This window comes from Penicillium robsamsonii, assembly GCF_028829455.1.
Source record: "Penicillium robsamsonii strain IBT 29466 chromosome Unknown utg000001l_segment0_segment0, whole genome shotgun sequence".
Classification (NCBI taxonomy): domain Eukaryota; kingdom Fungi; phylum Ascomycota; class Eurotiomycetes; order Eurotiales; family Aspergillaceae; genus Penicillium; species Penicillium robsamsonii.
The window spans coordinates 3,864,029-3,883,542 of NW_026643219.1; the positions used below are offsets into that span (position 1 = coordinate 3,864,029).

The following is a 19,514-nucleotide window of genomic DNA, read 5'->3' on the forward strand; positions in this document are numbered from 1 at the left end:
CTCAGTTTTAACTCTTTTTGGTCAATTTATTGATTTATCTAGTCAACAACTCTACAGTTTTATTCTTCTATCCGAGATTCAATATCGAGTGGAAAGAATAGTATGTCTATAATTAATGATATGATGTAATGTAATGTACAAAAACAATAATGGTATCAGGCAATAGAGTGAAAACAAAGTAACAAAGGATAAGAAGTGTCCAAATGAATCAAGAGCATTCAGAAGGAGCACTTCCAAGAAAGAAGATCACGACCCCAGAATCTTGCTATAGGCATCCTCCACCTCCTTAGCAATTTCCAACAGCGTGACAATAATAATCTGGTGCGTCACATTAGGCAGCTTGTCACGCTGCAACCCGATCCACTCCAACGGCGGCGTAGCCTCACCCATATCCCGGAGCTGCGGCGTCTCAATAACCGGCGGCTCGAGCGCAGTATAGGTATACCTGGACTGGGGCACATTGACAACCGCAGTAATCTTCTCCTGCTGCTCAGAGCTAGCACCACCCCCTTCACCGCCTCTTCCCGGTCCACTAGTGATGCGGACTGCAGAAGGAGGCAAGGGCTTGCCAAGTCGCGAGGCGAGCGCACGCGAGTGCGTCTCCCACATATCGCGGATGAAGCTGATGCGCGAATAGTTCCAGCCGACATCGACTTTGCCCTCGAAGGTGCTGCGGAATATGTAGTCGATTTGGTGGGTCCCTGGAACCTGCCAGGTTTCCATGCTCGCGACTAGCCGGGGCACTTTGAGGATTGTTCCGCCGCGAGATGCTGCGGCTCGCTCGGCGATCTCATCCACTGAGATTTCGTCGAGTTGGGCGCTTGTGGGTCGCGTGATGCTAGATAGTGCTACGCGAAGTTGGCCCAGTGTTAGGCCTAGAGCGCTGTGGATTTTGTTGGCTTCGAGAGAGACGGCGAATCGGGCCTCGGCATCGTAGGCTTCTACCTTGAAGATCTGGTTGTCGAAGAATGAGCTGGGGAATGCTCCCAGGTTGACGTGGCGGATCTTCACGACGACTCCGGTGTGTAGAGAGATGGGTGCTTTTTCAGGCTGCTCGTCGTTGTTCTTTACCAGATCCTTGGCGCTGACTTCGAGGCGCTCGGTCAGAATAGAAGACTTCCGACGGAGGTACCGCTCTACCTCGAGCAGTGACGCTTTGTAGGCTGCTTGGACGTCTTGGATCAAGCGCTGCCATGCCTGGAATAGCGCCAATGTTTGTGATGCTGTCAGAGATGTGCAGAATAGCTGGACTTTGTCGCCTTCCAGGATACTGAAAAGGCGCTGGCTCTGCGCCCCGGACGTGTTTCGAACATTGTACATCAAGAAATTGAACATGGCAATCTGTGCAACCAAGAAAGGTTGGTAGTCAAATGACACCTTGGCTTGGAGGTGATGGAAGGCAATCGTAGCTTGAATCAACGGCGTGCGTCCCGTCCCAAGGGAGTCGGGCCATTCGATGGAGGTAAGAATTTTCAGCTTTCCAAGTTCGACAATTCCACTCATGCGACCTTTACTCTCGATCGCAACTGAGCCGAAGTTGATACACATGTTCTGCTCATTGTCGGATGTCTTGCTGGTAGACACCCACAGATCAACAATGGCAAATTGTGCCTTGCCTAGCGTCGAGCCCAAATCGAGTTGAATTTCGAGCTTCTCAATCGCGATAGTAGTATTCCAGGGGAATGCGGACGCTGACGCAACCTGTTGGTATCGCTGCACAATATAGGCTTGCGCTTCAGACGGTTCTGGCTGGACGGGCTCGCTCGAGCTGGTTTCATTGTCGGATGGAAGCCAGATCTCCTTGAAGAGTAAAGAGTCTTGAACTTGCTTGGCATTGACTGCGACCTTCATCGGACTAACGCGCAAAATAGCTGACATACCGTTCATTCGGCCAAGGTGCTTGCTGTTCATCAAGGATAACACCATGGACTTGACCTCGAAGCTTGCGGTTGATTCATTGGAGTATACATGCTTTACAGATGCTTCCAAGCTATTGAAAGCCAAAGAAAGAGCAAGGAACCGGCCCTGCTCTTCCGATAAGACCGTGTTGACAGTCACGTAAACACTCTCAAACCTTGCAGTGGCTGCGACTCTTGCAATCGGCTGGCAGCTTAAGCTGAACTCCTGTTTGCAAAACAGCAGTCCCAGATTTACCTTGCACCGACCAAGAATGCTGGTCGGATCGGTGGCACCAAATGGCTTCTCTTGCATAAGTTTCTGTGACTGTAACTTCGCTGCTGCAGATGGCCTTCGAGACTGGCCCTGTTGGTCGCCCATGATCTCCTTGACTGTGGCAGTCATTTGCTTGACGAGAGGAACAAGGGTTGGATATAATGTATTCGTTGAGGGGTCAACCTTTAACTCCGCATTTAGTGCGGGATCATCGGTACCATTATCCTCGAATTGGACTTTGAACGCCACTCCAGGTGCTCGCAGGGTTGCTGTGGTCGCTGCATCGCCTTGTACATATTGGCCATACTTTGCATCGGAGAGTCGGCTTCCCTTCCATGTGGCCGCTAACAATGTCTGGTGATCATGACCAAGTTTTCCTTGAAGCGTGACAGTAGCGCCTGCAAAGTCAACATCGACGAGGAGAGATCGCAATCGTCTGTTGCCGAAAAGGCTGCGATCTTTGTTGATATTGGTGTTTTCAGGAGATTCAGCTCTGGTTGCCCAAACAGCCTTGCCTTCACGAAGCGCCTCGCTTGCAGTAGCAATTGAGTCTTGTATCATACTGGCCGGAATAATAAACTCGGACGTGGCGCGTATGTCGAGAGATTTGCCAGCTGCTTGGAAAACAAGCGAAACTTCCTTCCCTTTGGAGGAATACGCCACGTTAAAGACCAACTCTGGCATAAGGGCTGAATTAAGCGAGCGCTTTTCTCTCTCCGCCCCAAATGGTACCATCTGAAGTTGCATGTTTTCAATTCGAAGTTTGGCTGCGTTCTTCTTCTTGTTGGACAGTTCAACTTGCTGGATTGAAAAGACCAAGTCCTCGGGCTGTCGGCCAAACTTGTTATGCATCGTGGCCATGTTCCAAGCTACTTGAATAGTCCGGAATTGTAAAGAGTAAAGAGCATTAAGGAATGTTTCCGGAGTGGAATCATCGTTGACATGAATTTCGGGGGCAGTAGGGGCCCCGTCATTTGTATCGATGTGGCTGCCATGTCTCAATTTCCTAAGACGCTTGACTTCATGAGAAAGGTCGAGAGTCTTGATGCGCTCTTGTGTATAGACGGCAATGTCGACCACGAGGGCTGCAGTCTCGGCGAATAGTTCGACATCGAACCTGTCGCTGGTGAAATGGTATGCTCTCGTGATCTCCCCATTCTCGCGGACCGCAGAGGTTCCCTGAAGCTTCACTCCAGCAGAGAAGCCGCCATATGATTGACGGCTAGCATTTTCTTGTCTCAGCAGCTCAAATCTAATTTGAGAGGCATCGATGTTGAATTCGGGATGCTCCATGGGGTATCCTCGGTCTAGTCCGTTTTGAAGTCGCATACGCATCATTCCAAGACTGAATATCATCTCGGCAGAGTAATCTTTACTATTAAGGCCAGGCGCAATGGCATGAATTTCGAATCCAGCCATTGTGAGACGGAACTTGTAGAGGATCTCCTGGGTACCAGATACTAGTTTGGGCTTTGGGGGCTCCCTCTGTAGCGACAGCACGTCTTTCAAGTGTGACTGGAGAACATCCAAATTCTGCTTAAGGTCACAAATCAAATGGGAAACATCAGGTCCTGTCAAAACAGCCAGGAGACTGCGCACAGCACTGGTTTCTAGGCGGATGAGTTCAATCGTGACATCAACCTCCATTTCCTTGCGTTCTGGTAAGAGGTTGGCAAGGATTCGCCCGTTTACGGGAGGGATTTCCAGCATTGACAAAACATTGAATCTGTCGCCTTCACCCGATACGAACATGTGCGAGTTCTTCTTCACATCAAAGTCAACCTCGATTTTGGATGCTTCTGCAGGCATCACTGACATGCGAGCTACTTCGCCTGACACAAGGTATGTCAAAGATGGCAAAAGGCTAAAGGCAAACCGATAGTCTTCTAAGAACATTGCCGCATGGAAGGTGTCACGAGTAGGCTTATTTGATGCGAGGCTCTGATCGGATTCCGGCTTTGGTACTTTGACAATATCCACAAGTTGCCGGATGTATCTGACTTCGTCCGCGATAAGTCTGTCTGCTGTGTGTGCCAAGCTGACAGGGTCTTCTTTCATGTCATAACGAAGCTTCCTACAGGACCCAGCGAGCTTCCAATCATGTCGGTATTCGTTGCTATCTTCTTCTGATGCAAGTGAAAGGTAGATGTATGGGTCAGCAATTCTTGACAACATTAGAGTTGTGGATTGACTTTGAAGCTCAGATGAGCATCCTTCAGCGCTAAACAATATAGCGAGGTCTTCATGTTCTGATCCTTTGGCACCAAGCGACTTGTGCACGATCGATCCTCGAAGAGCTTTCGCTACCATAGCAAGCTTAACATTGATACCATCGAGAGTGATGGAACCAAAATCAGTGCCAAAGATGAACTGCAGCTCAGTCGGTGTCTTCTCTTGGACCTTGTCACTTGGAACGTGGCCCGGCGAGGATTCGAGTGTGATATTCGACATGACCTTGACCACTCCTTCAACAAGGTCCAGAATTTCCCAACGAAGCCTCAGGGCTGTTGACCCGCAATAAGACTCTAGGGTGATGAGGTTCTTGCCCAGCCCCCCTTCCCCTTCAGACGAGTCTGGAGCAAATGATGCAACAGTGGACAAGTTCCCTATGATCATATCGCTTTCTCTTGGACCAGGATCCATGGAGAATCGGAATGTGTGGATGGTAGAGGATAGGAACATTGAAGGCTGGGAAATCTGCTGGCGTTCAGCGGCGTGCGGCCAAACACGGCGCATGACATAGCTTTTGGCAACATGTGCCAGGTCCCAAGCTCGCCAGTGGTCAAAGCCGGATAATACAGCGTTTTTGGCATCCTCTGGCAGAGGGAAATTGTCACACATGCATTTCTGCTCCAACTCACGCTTCTGATGAGCAGGTAGATTTTTGTAAATCTTGCGAATGCGAGATATGATTTTCCACGAGTCATGCTGCCGCAGGTGGGTTGAAGCAACCCTGAGAACGTAAGATATGCGAGCAAGGAAGACTGGATCAGGTATATCAGTAGCCGATTGGGTGAGGGAGTACAAGAGGTATTGTAGGCGCTTCTCGCTGGTCGTTAGAAGCTGTTGAAAGGACGAGGCGACAGAATCAAACATAGTTGTGGCTCGACGAACAAGAAATGCGAGACGTTCCACCGACTTTGCTGATGTTATTGTATTGAATGTTCGCATTTGAAGGTTGGAGCGAATATTAGGCGAGGTCACGAGCCAGAAATTCATATCTTCCAAGTGAGAATTGAACACGGCTTTCTCGTGGAAGGAATCTGCTCGACTGCCCTCGATAAAAATTGAGACGTGGTCCGCTGCCGCACGAACCGTTACACCTTGTTTGAGACCTTCGAGTAGATCGCCTTTCCGACGTTGAACATTTCTCTGGAACTCAGTATGCAGACGACGGATCTCGATGCTGTATTCATCTCGGAACTCGATCTTTTTGTCGTTGGGTGCCTCGGACAGGTCAACTAGTCGTAATTGAATGGAGGGAACGCGAAGAGCAACAGCCGTTGAAATTTTCGGTTGGTTCATGGCATTGTCGTAGCCAACGATGTTCGATATCACATCCTTTTGGAGCGAGTCGATGATTCGCGTAGGATGCTTTGGTTCCAACCCATCCAGTAAGGTAGCTAGAGTTAGAAGGAATTTCGGTGTACAAAATCCTCTAATACCCAGCGGGATCTCACACGCAAGATTCGTGTATTTCGTTTGATCATCATTAAATGTGAGAAACATGGACTTTTGATTCATTGCAGAGGCTTCATTCATCTTGTTATCTTCATCTGCGAATGGCAACGGAAGCTCAGATGTGTCCAAATGAAGCTTGTAGTACGAGAAATATGGCATTATCCATGGGTTTGCGTCTCTTGTCGCAGAAGACGAGAATGCGCCTCCCCGAGGCCCGGAGTTTGGTCTATCTCTCGACCGGTTGGTTTTTGAGACGGACGGGCTCGATCCTCTGGTAGGCAGAAAAGGGCGTGATTTGGAAACAGGATATGAGGCTGCTCTGGGGCTGTTGGCAGTATGTATCCGGACACTTTTCATACTTGATGCTTCTGACTCGACAAAGAAACTATTGATACTTCCACCGGAACGAGGCCCTGAAGCTCTCTGATATGAAGATGCATCAATAGAGCCATGCCTGCCATGGATAGGCTCAGGCATCGAAGGTATAGCCATTGTTGGAGGGAGTACCTCGTCGTCAGGAGGAAGCGTTGAAGCTGGGCCAGTCTCCTCCCAGTCAAAAAGCAACCACTGTGCCCTGTGAGTCCGCTGATCGTGGATCTTGATATGTTCTTGTTGAAGTCGTCGACTTTCCGCAATATCAGATTTACGCAAAGCCATCTTCAGCCCAATTGTGAATTGGAAAAGTCCTATGGGGGAAATCATTTCTCCCGCCGATGGATTGTATTGATAGACAGATTGACGATCAACGGCAGCGATCGAGATATCCGGAATGAGAAGGCTCATGCGTTTCGAGAACTTGGTGTTTGCCCAATCATTGAAGTTCACATTCAAGGGCCGTGAGCTCAAAATCACAGCTGTTTGGTCCAGTAGCACGGAGACATGAATCGAGTCAATCTTGGCTCTCAAGAAAGTGACGTCAAATAGAAGCTCGGGGAACAGCATTGGCAAAGCATTTTCCTCGTTGTCAAACGAGAAATCAAAACTCTTCAAAGATGAAGTCAAGCAGGCCAAGAACTCAGTGGAGCATTCTCCGACAATTCTACCGACTTCAAAATCCCAATTACAAACGTAGGTTGGTTCAAGCGGCGGCAAGCCAAACAGGCGATGTCCGTAAACCGAGATTCCATCGATGAACAGCTGAGTGCTAGAGATCGTGGAAGGGCCATCTAGCTGTGTGGTCTCCAAATCGATTTTCAACGGGGTGACAGAAAATTGCAAGTCCATATAGTAGTTAGTGAAGCGCAAATCTGCTTCGAGTGAGGCTGCACCAAGTCCGATGCACTTTGAGTGGTCATAAATATTCACAGGGAGCAAAGCACGGGGGCCGTCAACCGTGACATGCACAAGCACATCCATGTCATTTGACTTTCGGTTTGGGTTGATGCCTGTGGGGTTTGACGGTGGCTCGTCGGCATAGACCAGCTCTTGATATTCTTCAAGTGTCTTAAAGTGCATCTCTTCACCAAAATAGTTCTCTCTGACTGTCATGAAACTCTTGATTAAGAATCCAAAAAGGTATAGACGAGGTGAAGTACCATCGATGTTGAGCATCAGCGTGTCAGTCAGTTCCGGGGATGTTGACTGGAAATAGTTATAGGAGCCGTCAATGAACAAATTCCCGAGAGTGGCCATGGACTTTTGAGGCAAGAACTCGTGCAGGGTATCCCATAGAGGAGTTGTGTAGTCCACGCCGCCATCTTCAAGGTTGACCCTGAACTCGATGGCATTTTGTTCAGGTTGGTATTTGTTCAATGGTATCATAACATTCGACGTCAGGCGCTTGCCTTTGATGACAATGAATCGGTTATCCTCCAGATCCGAAGGATTGTTGATGATGTTTCGGTCGTTGACGTTGATGAAAAGTTGGAAGTCGGAGAAATTGAGATCGAGGTTGTAGATAAAAGGCACAAATGCGTAGTAGTCCGAAGGTGGTCCCGAAGCCCAGTCACTTACAAGATCTGTAATAAGGAATATGTGATCGCGTAGCAGGAAAAGCTGTAGGTCCTGGCTTTCGGCAGTAAACTTCCATGAACGAAGACCATTCCAGGAGAGCGGGTTGGACAGATCGCAAGTGACTTGTTGCCGAGGACATTGCCAAAGCAAGCCATGATTGATGCTGGATGATAACCTCGATTCTCGCAAGTCGATAGAAAGTTCATTTCGAAACCCGGCACTCGATCCCACCATGTCCATGGCATAATTGACGGTAGAGTCGGCGGCAACACAAAGGGAAAGCCACCCAAACGGGCGAATTTCAGGGCCAAGGTAGCCCTTTTCACCTTCTTTGGCTCGAGCTTTCTTCTGGTCGTTTGGCTTCTTTGCTCTCGATGCACCCCCAACGGCATCAGCACGACCCTTCCATTGCCAATCCTTAGAAGGCTCTCGTGTCGGGATGCGCAATGTCAACTCCTCGTTGATTTCCACGCACAATTTAAATGATGTGCTTTGTCGCAGGACACCAGGGGCTAGTTGCTCTGTCGGCTCAGCGTTGCGATAGAAGTTTGGAAAAAAGATATTCTGAAGGCCAACCCGCTCCCTATCAGCCCATGGTCCGTAATTTATCGTACCTCCATCAATCTTGATGTCAATCCCCCATTCCGGAGGGGGAGCATAATTGATGTTGTTATCCATTGGTCGAGATCGAACAGTTGACGTTGGTTGAATAAGGACTCGTCCAGGGATATCCCAGAAGTAGGTTATATTCAAGCTAGGGCTATCCACGATGGTAGAAAACCTGCCATATTCAACTGAGTTCCATTTCTCATGGGCATCCTCGCTCCCTTCCTCCAGATATCGGGAGAGACCGGTCCAGCGGACCTCAGGAAAATCTGCCTGGCTCCTCGGCAGACTATTGGTGTGTCTGCCATCGTTATGGAACGATTCGACGGACGTCTGAAAATATGGGACCAAGTCTCGAATGCTGTGCCATACTCTCCGCCTCTGAAATTGATAATTGAACATATTTTGCGGTTTTTTCTTCGATTTGGGCTCTTTCTCTTGCACGGCGCCTAGGTCTTTGGCGGTCGCCGACTGATTCTGCTTGAAATCCGGGTTTGGCCGCATTTGAATCACTGGATTACTGAGTTGAAATGAAAATATTTGACGATACAAATCAAGAGGACCCGAATTGGAAGCATCGATGGTGCCCGTCCCAGTGTCGAATGTCGCTGTCAACACAGATCGAGTATGCTCGTTTCCCATGACAATGGCTCCTTTTTGGCAATCTAGCTTCACAGGCAGGAGTTGTAACATATTGGACACAGGGTCCGATAGTTCTGATTCACTAATCGTAGTCCTCTGTGACGCAGCCCCGCTCCTCTCGCTCCTGCTGCGCTCTGACATGGGTTTCACGGTTGGCCGATGGCCAGACGTGCCTTCAAGACCAAAGGTGTTGCTTGCGTTGCCATTTTCTGCCGTCGCACGAGACCCTGGGGGGTTTGAATTGTCGTCGTCTAAATCAACATTTTTGGGAGAGTATCCAAAGCCAGCAAGGATGCTGTCATAGGCGGGAGTTCGGTTGTAGATGAACCACTCAAGGCCATATGTGTTGATAGTAATCCGGCACGGCAATTGAGTTGTATTTCCCATGCCACCTTGCTCCCCCAGATTGTCGTCTGTTCCATCGCGCGGGGACCGCACATGTCCTTTCTTTGAGGTATGATGAGCAAGATCTGCCTTGCGTCGAATTCCTGTCAAGTCATTTCGCTCGACTGCACGCGTCCAATAGCGCCATGTTATGAATCCTCCATGAATAAAGATCGTCTCGTTCACGCCATGGTATCGAATGCCCTTGAAGAAGATTCTCCCTCCAAGTAGGGAGATTTGCAGTGCGTTGATATCAACATATGCGCGGTAGTAATGCCAGGTGTAGGCTCGGATCGCGTAAGAGATGAGGTTCGCGAAGAGCCGATTGAAGTAGAGCAAAAAGAACAAAGCGCTGTGCCTGTGATCAGCGTAATTCAGCCACGTTGAACAGCGCAAACTTACAGAATGCAGGAGACAATCAGTTCTAAGAGAAAGAACCTAAATTGATCAGTATAATAGCCATAGCCCGAGTAGCGATTCCATACCAATTGAAGCTTGGATCTGGCGTCAGGAAAGCCGAGGTCAAGCTTGTACTAGCCATCTCTCTCCGACAGCTAACATGGACAGCGCCAGCGCGATAGAACGCGAATGACGAGCCAAAATTGATCTCTCAATCATCGACACCAAAGTGGCTGGGTCAAATATCCTGGAAGTCGCAAAGTGAGGACGTTAGGAAGTCCGAGAGCGGTGTCACGAGAAGATCGTCATCGGACAACACGCCCTCCTCATTCCGAACCAACATTTGCTCAGCTTGATTCTCCCCCCCATTTCGGTCTTGACCAACATGTTTTGCCCCTCTATCGACTCCGCGGAATGAGCTGGATTATCTCCGCAGGCAAAAAGCGGTCCCTAAACCGTACTTGTCCCTAAATTTCAGCAATCATGACGAACGCAGGTGGTGGAGGAACAGGCTCCAGCCTGGCACGCGCAATTATCATTGTCACAGGTGTCTCGGCTTTGGTCTCCTCGCTCTTGTCCTTTGTGTGAGTCTAATATATCCTCTTTATCCTAAATTATAGGCGCGATCGTTGTAGACTCCCAAGCTAACATGTTGTCTCCAACCGCAGGTCCATATGGTTTCAAACGTACGAGCTTATACCGTCCCAGTTCTCAAAATATAGCTCACCATATATATAGAAAAAACTACCGAAAACCCTTGCTTCAACGCTACGTGGTGCGCATATTGTTGATGTGAGTATTGGCTCCAGTATCATCTCAGGGGCGGGGACAAAGAGCAGTGCTGATTGAGCTTAGGGTCCCGATTTACGCAGTATCGTCATGGACGAGCATCGTGTCGCTAACGGCAGCTCAATTTCTGGATCCTGTTCGTGACATCTACGAGGTATGTGGAGCCTTGGCCGACTGTGGAATAAGCCCGTATTAACGGATGGCATTGGCAGGCATTCACCATCTATACCTTCTTCCAGCTCCTTATCAACTTCCTCGGCGGCGAGCGGGCCGTGATTATCATGGCTCACGGGCGCCCTCCTATATCCCATGCCTGGCCTCTCAATCACTTCCTCCCAAAGATTGACGTCTCCGATCCCCACACATTCCTCGCTGTCAAACGTGGTATCCTGCAGTATGCTTGGTTGAAGCCCATTCTGGCTCTCGCCTCCATCATAATGAAGGCAACCGACACATACCAAGAGGGCTATATTGGGCTGAGCTCTGGATACCTCTGGACAGGGATCATATATAATGTCAGCGTCACGATCAGTCTCTACTCCCTTGCCATGTTCTGGGTGTGTCTACATGATGATCTCACGCCATTTCGCCCAATTCCCAAATTCCTCTGCATCAAACTCATTATTTTTGCCTCATATTGGCAAGGCTTCTTCTTGTCGATCCTACAGTGGTTGGGAGCGCTTGGCAATGTTGCTGGATACACCCCCGACAACCTCGCGGCGGCCATTCAGGACAGTCTTATTTGTTTTGAGATGCCATTCTTCGCTATGGCTCACTGGTATGCATTCTCATGGCACGACTATGCGGACCCGACCATCTCAGCTGCACGCATGCCCGTAAAATACGCGCTGCGTGACGCGTTTGGCGTGCGGGATTTGGTTGAAGACACTAAACTCACTATACGTGGTAAGAATTACGGATATCGGCTCTTTGACTCCGGTGATAATATCATCCCGCATGAGGAGTCGGAGTCGCGAGTCAAGCGAGTAATGGATGGCATGAGGTATGAGCGCGGAGGTAAGGCAAAATATTGGATCCCCAGACCGGGCGAAGCCAACAGCCGCACGCCTCTACTGGGCGGCGAACCTAGTGAGCGCAGCCCCAGAAGTAAACGGCCCAGTCAAACCTCGAGAGAGAGATTCCGATCTTATAGTGAAATCGATGAAACCACAATGGACGACGAGGATGAGCGACTATTCGTCAATGCTCGCGCACTGGAATTTGGAGATTGGAATGTAAGTCGATGCTAGTGCAAGGTGTTCGTCATGATTGCGATGCTAACCGTGCATAGTACCCGGTGATTACCGCCAACGAGGTGTCAAGGGACCAACGGCTGCCATCCTCGCGAAGAAATCAAGATTCAAACCGAGGAGCAGATGTCAAAAAGGCCCGTAGGCACAGGAAAAGTCGCGCGTCAGATGGTGAGAACAGGCAAAGTCCCAAGCCGAACTCCAACAAACCTAGCCCGAGCTCGGCGACTCCCGGTCCCTTGCAGCGAAACGTCGGGTCCACTAGTTCCAGCGGTACGCAGCGCAGCCAGCTGGTTGACCTTGTTGTGGAAAATACAGAGGCTGAGGAAGAAGATCGAGCTCAAATACGGAGAGAGTACGGTTCTGCCTGGGCAGAGCCTGAACCTCGACGATTCGCGTGAGTTCCCAAATCATTGGCTGGTAGCAGCCCTGGATCAAAGCAGAGTTATTAACCCCGGCTCCAATTTCCAGAAGACCCTCCGGAGAGCCAATCGAAGAGGAGGCTGAAGCCGATTCGACGCAGCCAGAGTCTAACGACGAAGATCGACCCAAATGGGCCTACGACGGCTTAGAGCAGGACAATGTATGGGGCAAATAGCACGTTCTGTAGCGTATTTTGCCTTGTGATGAATCCTGGACCATGATAGTCTACCTCATTTACTCATTTACTCATTCTAGGTCTGATATATTTATATATGTGTTCTGTATATATTCTTCGATAGAAACAGAAGAATGCAAAATATCACAAAACTCCAAGAAATTCTAAATAGGATACTCCTTTCAATCTCTGTAAGCGCCCAACTTTCTCATCACGAGGGAAAAGTACTTGACAGGGTATAGCTTGAAAGAATAAGCACAGATGTGACCACTCCACAGGGCGCCAACGAATAGCAATGCTTCAATCAGCTCCGTACCGGATGATCAATGCTGCTAAATGCGCTGGCGTTAGGATGTATTTCTTGACTGGGCCTAGCTCCTATTCATTAGTGCCCATAACGGTGTGTGCCCAGACGAATTGGGCAAATCGCTCATGTTTGGCCTGCCTTATAGGATGTTCCCATCCCGTCTGAGGGGCTGATTGCCTGTGCAACGGGTTTGTCCCTTTCCTTTCTCTCTTTCTATTCCCTTCAAGGTGATGGATTGATTTCTCGACGCGCTGGTCGCCATCATGTTGGCTTTGGAGAAGGCGGGGCCGTTGTTCACTGGCTGGGCACGATCATGCTTAACATGTCTACCGGGCGAGGATGGCTGTCAACCTAGACAAGCTGGGAACGGTATGTATCCGGTTACGTCAAAACTCCAGACATGATCAACTAATATACATTACAGGCGTTCAACGAGAGATGAAAATATGCCACACTCAACCACACCTTGTCCCACCCATGAAGCTGGTGGTATACGATGATATCCCTAGTCCAAGTATCCATCAACATCGGAACTCACTGTCATCATGGTTCAATGACAGTCGGAACTTGGCCTCGCGAGCCTCTCACCGGGCAAGCATGACTTTGAAACGATCTTCAACAACCCCATTGAAGATTGGCGCACCTTCAGACTTTCGCAGAGTGCAATCCTTCCACGATCACCCATCTCAGTCATTCCAAGCTCCTCCGCCCCAAACTTATCAACCATTGGACCTTCGCATTCATCGATCAGGCAATCGACTATCAGACCTACCTTCGTTCGAAGCCTTCCAGCTAAACGAAAGCACCCAGCGCAAGACGCTACCGGTGCCCCCTCGTGCCTTGACAACTTCAACCGGCGTTCGAGATCGATATTGCCAAAAGGCATTTATAGTCTCTCGCAAGCCAGTTGGGTCACAGAAACGCCGATCGCTTGGAAACCTGGAGCCTTCGTTCGTAAAAGAACCCGTTCGCACCACGAGTACTCTGGTCCCGCATTTCTCGAGAGTCACTCCCATCGAGATCCCTCTCCCAGAAGCTCCAGCATCTCCAGTCCATAGTAGGTCAAAGTCGGAAGGGAACCAGCTTACGTTGAACACCCCATGGCCGAATGACGCAAACACAAGCCAACCCTGGGAAAGAGTACCTCGAACTCCACCTACATCGAAGGGCCTGTACAGAGAATCGTTGGATACATCACCATCCAAGTACTCGGCAATGTCCAAGAACAGTCTCTCGTTAGCCAGCTCGCGCACGATGCCATCACAGATCTCATCACTACACCGTCCCTCCATTCCGCTCCCCGACAACCGAGACACAATCAATTCAGTCCGCTCCTCTATTTCTAACCGCGTAAATCAGTGGATGTTCCCTACACCCACCAAGCCCTCTATGTCTCCGAAGCAAGCATATATATCCGGCGACAACGGGTTTAATTGGGAGCGAGCCCGCACGCTGAGCGGCACCACAGTCGCATCGACTACCACGACCATCACTGGTGGTGCAAGAGTACGGAACAATAGCTCCATCTCTAGTGTCTTCTCTAGTGCCATCACTCCCCGCGCCTCATTCCAGGTCCCTTCATCTACTACAGAAAAGGACGTTGACTCTAGTGTCTACTACCCGACCATCTTCGAGGGTGAGCAGCAGCACCATAAGTTCTCTTCGTATCGCGACAATGGACATATGCGGTACCAGGAGTCCGGTATCGGGTTGGCATTTTGAGTTATCTTCTCTAAAGAGGACATTTTGGGCTATTCTAGGATTTGGATAATTAGCTGGTCTCTTTATTTCCCTCTTTCTGGTAGAAACTGGGGGATTTTTTTTTTCACTTGGTTGGATGTTTGCTGGGTGTTTGTGTTTGGACTTTTATCTTATTTTCATTGCGCGTTGGAATACCCCCATTTTGATTCCGGTCGGTTAGTCTTTGCTATTTAAGGGGATTAACCAAGGTACTACATAGCGTACCTAGGAATATCGAAGTAATAATGAATACACTCTTGATATGATTACATGGGGTCTTTAAATGTATAAGAATATTATTCTAAGAAGTATTCTGGTAGAGAGAAGAACATTTAATGCAACATAGACGCTGGGTTCAAGGTCCAGGTTGATACACATGGTATCTGGCCATGATATCCAATCCATTTGGAATATACATAAGTTGATTGTACATAAAGTCTGACGCTAACTATCTCTGTAGGGTATCTCAAAAAGGACAATGTAGCTGCCGGAAAGACAAATAGGGTACAAGTTAAAAGAAATGATGAGTGTCATGTACAACCACAAAAGATCGATATCCTGGCTTTCATAAAATGAAATCAAAACTTCAGTCCGTGGTCACTATCTCTACACCGTCCGGGGCAGGTGTACTTATGGAGCCGGTTTTGCGGTGTTTTTGCATGCCCAGAATCTGCCAGGCACGACCCATCATGCCATGACCTAAGCCCTGGGGAAATTCGACAGAAGCCTTGTGAGCGTGTCTGGAGACACGATCACGCATTGCGCGTTCCTGCTTGGCGGCAGCCAGGCGGTTCTGTTCACGTTCGTGATTGACAATTTCATCGCGCCATTCGGCCCAGTGCTCAAAGTTTTCGCGCTGCTGGAGTACCTGGTAACGGAGGCGGGTCTTGGAAGGGCGCCAGGCAGTGCGGCTTGTGTTGTCATTGTCGTCACTAGCTGGTGCAACCATCGTGGACTTGAGATCGGTGACACGGGACTCCTTGGTTAGTTTGAGGAGATGGGCCATGACGTCCCGACTTTCGAGAGCAGTACGTTGGATCTTCTCTTGTTCGAGGGTTGGTTTGGCACGCGTGAGTGGGGCATCAAGCCAGGCATGCATTTCAGTAGATCGCTGGACGGAATATGGGTCGAGGATGTTCGAACGGCGGTTTTCCTCGCGCAGGAAACGCACGGCTGCTCGGAGGCTTTCCACCTCAGCACGGAGAGACTCGTTCTCATCCATTGCAGCTAAAGAGGCCTCGCTGGCAATGACAGCGCCGTTACCCGTGGCTGTCAGACCTACTGTTCCAGACATGCGCTTCATTCGCTCAAGACGAGCCTTGAACTCGTCTCGCTCTGTTTCAGCTGTCTGAAGCTCCTTCTTTTGTTGCTCGACAATTTTCTCAAGTTCACTCCCTGCTGTCTGAATTTCCTCGATCTTGGCTTCGAGATCTTTGACCATGGCGGCCTTCTTGCTTGCCTCTCGCATCCTAGATTCAAGATGCTCAATCTTTAGGCCCTGCTCTTCGAGGGTATTGTCCTTGACTCCAAGTGCGGCTGACGCTTCGTGAATCTCATTTCTTAATTGGCGGATCTCCTCGTCTGCATCAGGGGATGTCATCTTGTTGGACTTCAATTCCACAGCACGGGCAACCCAGGGGAATGCAGCTCTCTCAAACTCTGCTGTACGAGACAGATCTGACGAGATGGAATCCAGCTCCTCAAACTGGTCGCCTATTTCCCGCAATCTGGTAAAAAGCAATGAAACAGGATCGTTACTTTCATCCGAGGCTTCGGAAGATGAAGCGAAAGACATGGCTACCTGGGACATGCAGTCCAGAATCTCCTCCGGGCTGAACGGATCCGTGCGGCCTTCATCACTCGTGAGGGCAACGAGATTTTCGCCGAGTTTCCGAGCAAGCTCCGAAAGTTGTCTGGTCTCATTTTCAATCTTCTTGAAGGGTTCGTCGGCCTCCTTTGGAAGCGCAAGTGACCTTGAACGTAAATCGTCAAGAGACCGGCTGATCTTACTCATCGCGACCTTGTATCCGCGGGCCTGGGGGGTAAAAGCATCCAATTTATCCAGAGAAAGCACGTTTTCCTCATCACCTTCTGCCGCCGCAACCATTTTGGAGCTGATAATGAGCTTAACGCGTGAGATTGCTCCGGCTGAATGCTCAATGTATGATTGAGATAAATGGGCCCGCATACACAGCTCATCGGCAAACATCTCCAAGTTGGAAGGAAGAAGGGTTTCAGCAAGGTGTGCGAGGAGAGCGATAGACCGCTGCAATTCCACTGCAAGCTTTGCAAGATTCACTTCGTCCTTCTTCATAGGCTCGATCCAGAAGTTCAACATGCGCTCAACTGGCTCCATTTCAAATAGTGCGACCTTGATGCTGCCAAATTGCTCAGGCGAGCAAGCTGTGATATAGTTCACGAACCGATCACACACATTCGAGATCCACATAAGATATTCTAAAACCACATGGGCTTGAAAAAGTTCTTCGTTGGAGACTACTGAGTGCTCAGATCCCTTTTCTTGTAGAGTGCTGCTCATGATATTGGCCTTGAATCCGACACGCTTGAATCGAAGCAAAGCCTGAATGGAATTTCTTTCGCCTTCAAAGTACTCCGGGAGATAGAGCTTGATCATTGAAAGATGCTGTGCGTTTTCCTCAGACTCCATACGGTTCAGTTCGACATCGATAGATTTGGTCAGAGCCTTCGATTGGTTGGCCTGTAATTTCATATTCAAATCCTGCATCTGGCGGTGGCGCATTGCATTTTCGGTAGTCTCTGCCTCCGAAACTTGCTTGGTTGTGCGCATATCATCCAAGTCACACTGCAGGTTCGTCACCAAATCCCTGAACCGGGTTAATGTGTATTCAAGGTCTTCGATGACTTCGTCCTGTTGTGTGATTTTTCGGCATTGGTCGTTGAATACACTCTCTCGGTACTCAAGTTCTTCTTGGAGTTGCTTCTCAGTTTCGATATGGGTGTACTCCATCTCATCACTAATCTCCTTGAGAGATTCCAAATCTTCGATGGCAGCTTTCAGCTCATTGATCTCGTCCTGGTAGCGCATGTTTTTGTCTGCTAATTCTTCAATCATTTCTTCGGCCCCTAGTGCTGTTTCCAGCTGCTGCTTGAGATCATCGACATTGGTCTCAGCGACTAAAAGTCTCTCCTTTGCAGCCTCGTAATCAGATTTGACAGCAGCGTACTCCTCGAGATCCTCCTCCAGCTCTTTGATCTGGGCCTTGAGGTCTGACTCCTGCTGCTGTGTCATATCTCTCAAACGAATGAGTGCCTCGCGGAGACGTTCATTGGTTTTCTCCATCTGAAGCCACCCATGAGTGGTTCTGTCCTCGGGAGTTGTTTCCTGGCTGTATTCTTCATTCTCCTCTCGGAGAACCTCCACCTCCAAACTCAGCTCGTCCAACCTTGATCGCAGCGCTGAACACTCGTGTTTAAATGCTTCCGCTGTCTCTTCTGCCATTTCGCGGTCAAGCGTAGCCATTTCCATGAGCGATTCATGCTCTGCCTGCATGCGTTCCACGCTGTCAGAACGTGTTTCAAGTTCTTTCAGTTTTTTGCGCAGCTCTGTGACTTCCATTTGCTGCGGTTGATACTTGGCTTGCAGTTTTTGGATGATCGTTTCAAATTTATCACGCTCAGCTTGGAGTTGCTCGAGGGTCTTCAACTTCTCCTTGTCGTCGGCTCGCTTCTTTTCCATGACTCTGAGCTTGGCATTGAGTTCTTCAAGCTCGCGATTGACTGCAGCACTCTGCCCTTGGCGTTGAGATGCAGAGGGCGCAGCACCAGGACGCGAGGCTGCTGGGCGTGTAGCCGTCATCGACTGTCGAGAGGTCTTCGGCGCAGTGGCTCCGTCTTGCGCACCCCCCTTCGGTGTCAGGCGACTCAGTATCGGTTGGATCCACGGATCGCCCGCTCATGCCCGTGTCTCCTCCATCGGATGATTTTGTGTTACCAACCTGTCGTAGTGAGGGGCGCTTTGTCAACCCTGCTGTTGATGAAGCAACGGTGCTTTGGGAGCCTGGCCTTGAGGTTCGGGCTGCTGGCCCAGACACCGAGGGTCTCGAGCCTCTAGATGCCATAGGTTGTGTTGGAGAAGGACCCAGGGAGCTTCTGGCGCTGGGAGCTAGTCGGGGTCGATTAGACGCCACTGTAGAGGTGCGGGAATTACTCCCGGTGGATGGGCGGGTAGCTTGACCCGCAGTCGTTGCGAGCTGTTTCGTTGGGGACTTTGTCGGTGACTAAAGAAGGTGAAGTCCGGGTTAGCTTCATATGAGAAAATGACATTGTAGGACATTACATACTCGGAGAGACGATCGAGCGGCCACACTCTTCGGCGCCGGAGTAGGAGTTGAAGCTGTATTGGTACTCTGTCGCCTCGCTGTTGTAGGATATAGACCGGTTTGCTTCCGCATACCAGCGGAGATTCCGGGTTTAGGTTGCGCTTTGCTACCTGCAGCGCTAGTAGCCGGTTTGGTGGTTTGTTTACTCTCCGGCTCAGGCTGGACAATCTTACCAACCACGGTTGGGCGGACAAACATGCCGTACCCTGGATTGCAATCAAAATACCGTTCTCCTTGAACTGCGCCATCGTTTTTGCCAGTGGCCTCATCTAGCTCGAGGCCTATCCACTGTCCGTCCGCAAAGTGGGTGGTGCCAATGAAGCGCACTGTTGCTTGCCGTCCATCGGGCAATTCAATGACCGTGCCTACGGCTAAGGCTTGGTCAGACATGTTGAATAGATTCAAGAGCTACAATGAGCTCTTGAGCGATAACCGAGAAGTTCTGGTTGTTGAGAGAACGGAAACACGGCAACTCCTGAGTCCAGCGGAGCGCGTCAAGTGATTATTCGCTGCCTGAGGCAGAAACGTCTAATTTACGATGTAGATCATTGCACGCATTGATGGAGGTACGGCTAATGATTTCATTGTTGTATCATTAGAGCATGCTTGACCCTGATTTCATTTCATATAAT

The 19,514-nt window shown here is 49.6% G+C and overlaps 4 protein-coding genes across 4 annotated transcripts; 2 read left to right on the forward strand and 2 right to left on the reverse strand.

Moving 5' to 3' along the window:
- Positions 1-246: 246 nt before the first annotated feature.
- On the reverse strand, positions 247-9,979 carry N7447_001533 (uncharacterized protein; the record flags this gene model as incomplete). The annotated part of the gene is made up of 3 exons (XM_057225809.1): positions 247-9,790; positions 9,841-9,876; positions 9,924-9,979. The coding sequence occupies 3 exons, from the start codon at positions 9,977-9,979 to the stop codon at positions 247-249; spliced, it is 9,636 nt and encodes a 3,211-aa protein (XP_057089825.1).
- A 341-nt stretch (positions 9,980-10,320) lies between these two features.
- On the forward strand, positions 10,321-12,474 carry N7447_001534 (OSTA/TMEM184 family protein; the record flags this gene model as incomplete). The annotated part of the gene is made up of 7 exons (XM_057225810.1): positions 10,321-10,421; positions 10,506-10,523; positions 10,576-10,629; positions 10,693-10,780; positions 10,839-11,861; positions 11,918-12,273; positions 12,348-12,474. The coding sequence occupies 7 exons, from the start codon at positions 10,321-10,323 to the stop codon at positions 12,472-12,474; spliced, it is 1,767 nt and encodes a 588-aa protein (XP_057089826.1).
- Positions 12,475-13,044: 570 nt separating this feature from the next.
- N7447_001535 (uncharacterized protein) lies at positions 13,045-14,503 on the forward strand (the record flags this gene model as incomplete). The annotated part of the gene is made up of 2 exons (XM_057225811.1): positions 13,045-13,150; positions 13,206-14,503. 2 exons carry the CDS (start codon positions 13,045-13,047, stop codon positions 14,501-14,503), a joined length of 1,404 nt encoding a protein of 467 aa, XP_057089827.1.
- Positions 14,504-15,107: 604 nt separating this feature from the next.
- N7447_001536 (uncharacterized protein) lies at positions 15,108-19,272 on the reverse strand (the record flags this gene model as incomplete). The annotated part of the gene is made up of 3 exons (XM_057225812.1): positions 15,108-18,407; positions 18,499-18,780; positions 18,844-19,272. The coding sequence occupies 3 exons, from the start codon at positions 19,270-19,272 to the stop codon at positions 15,108-15,110; spliced, it is 4,011 nt and encodes a 1,336-aa protein (XP_057089828.1).
- Positions 19,273-19,514: the final 242 nt, after the last annotated feature.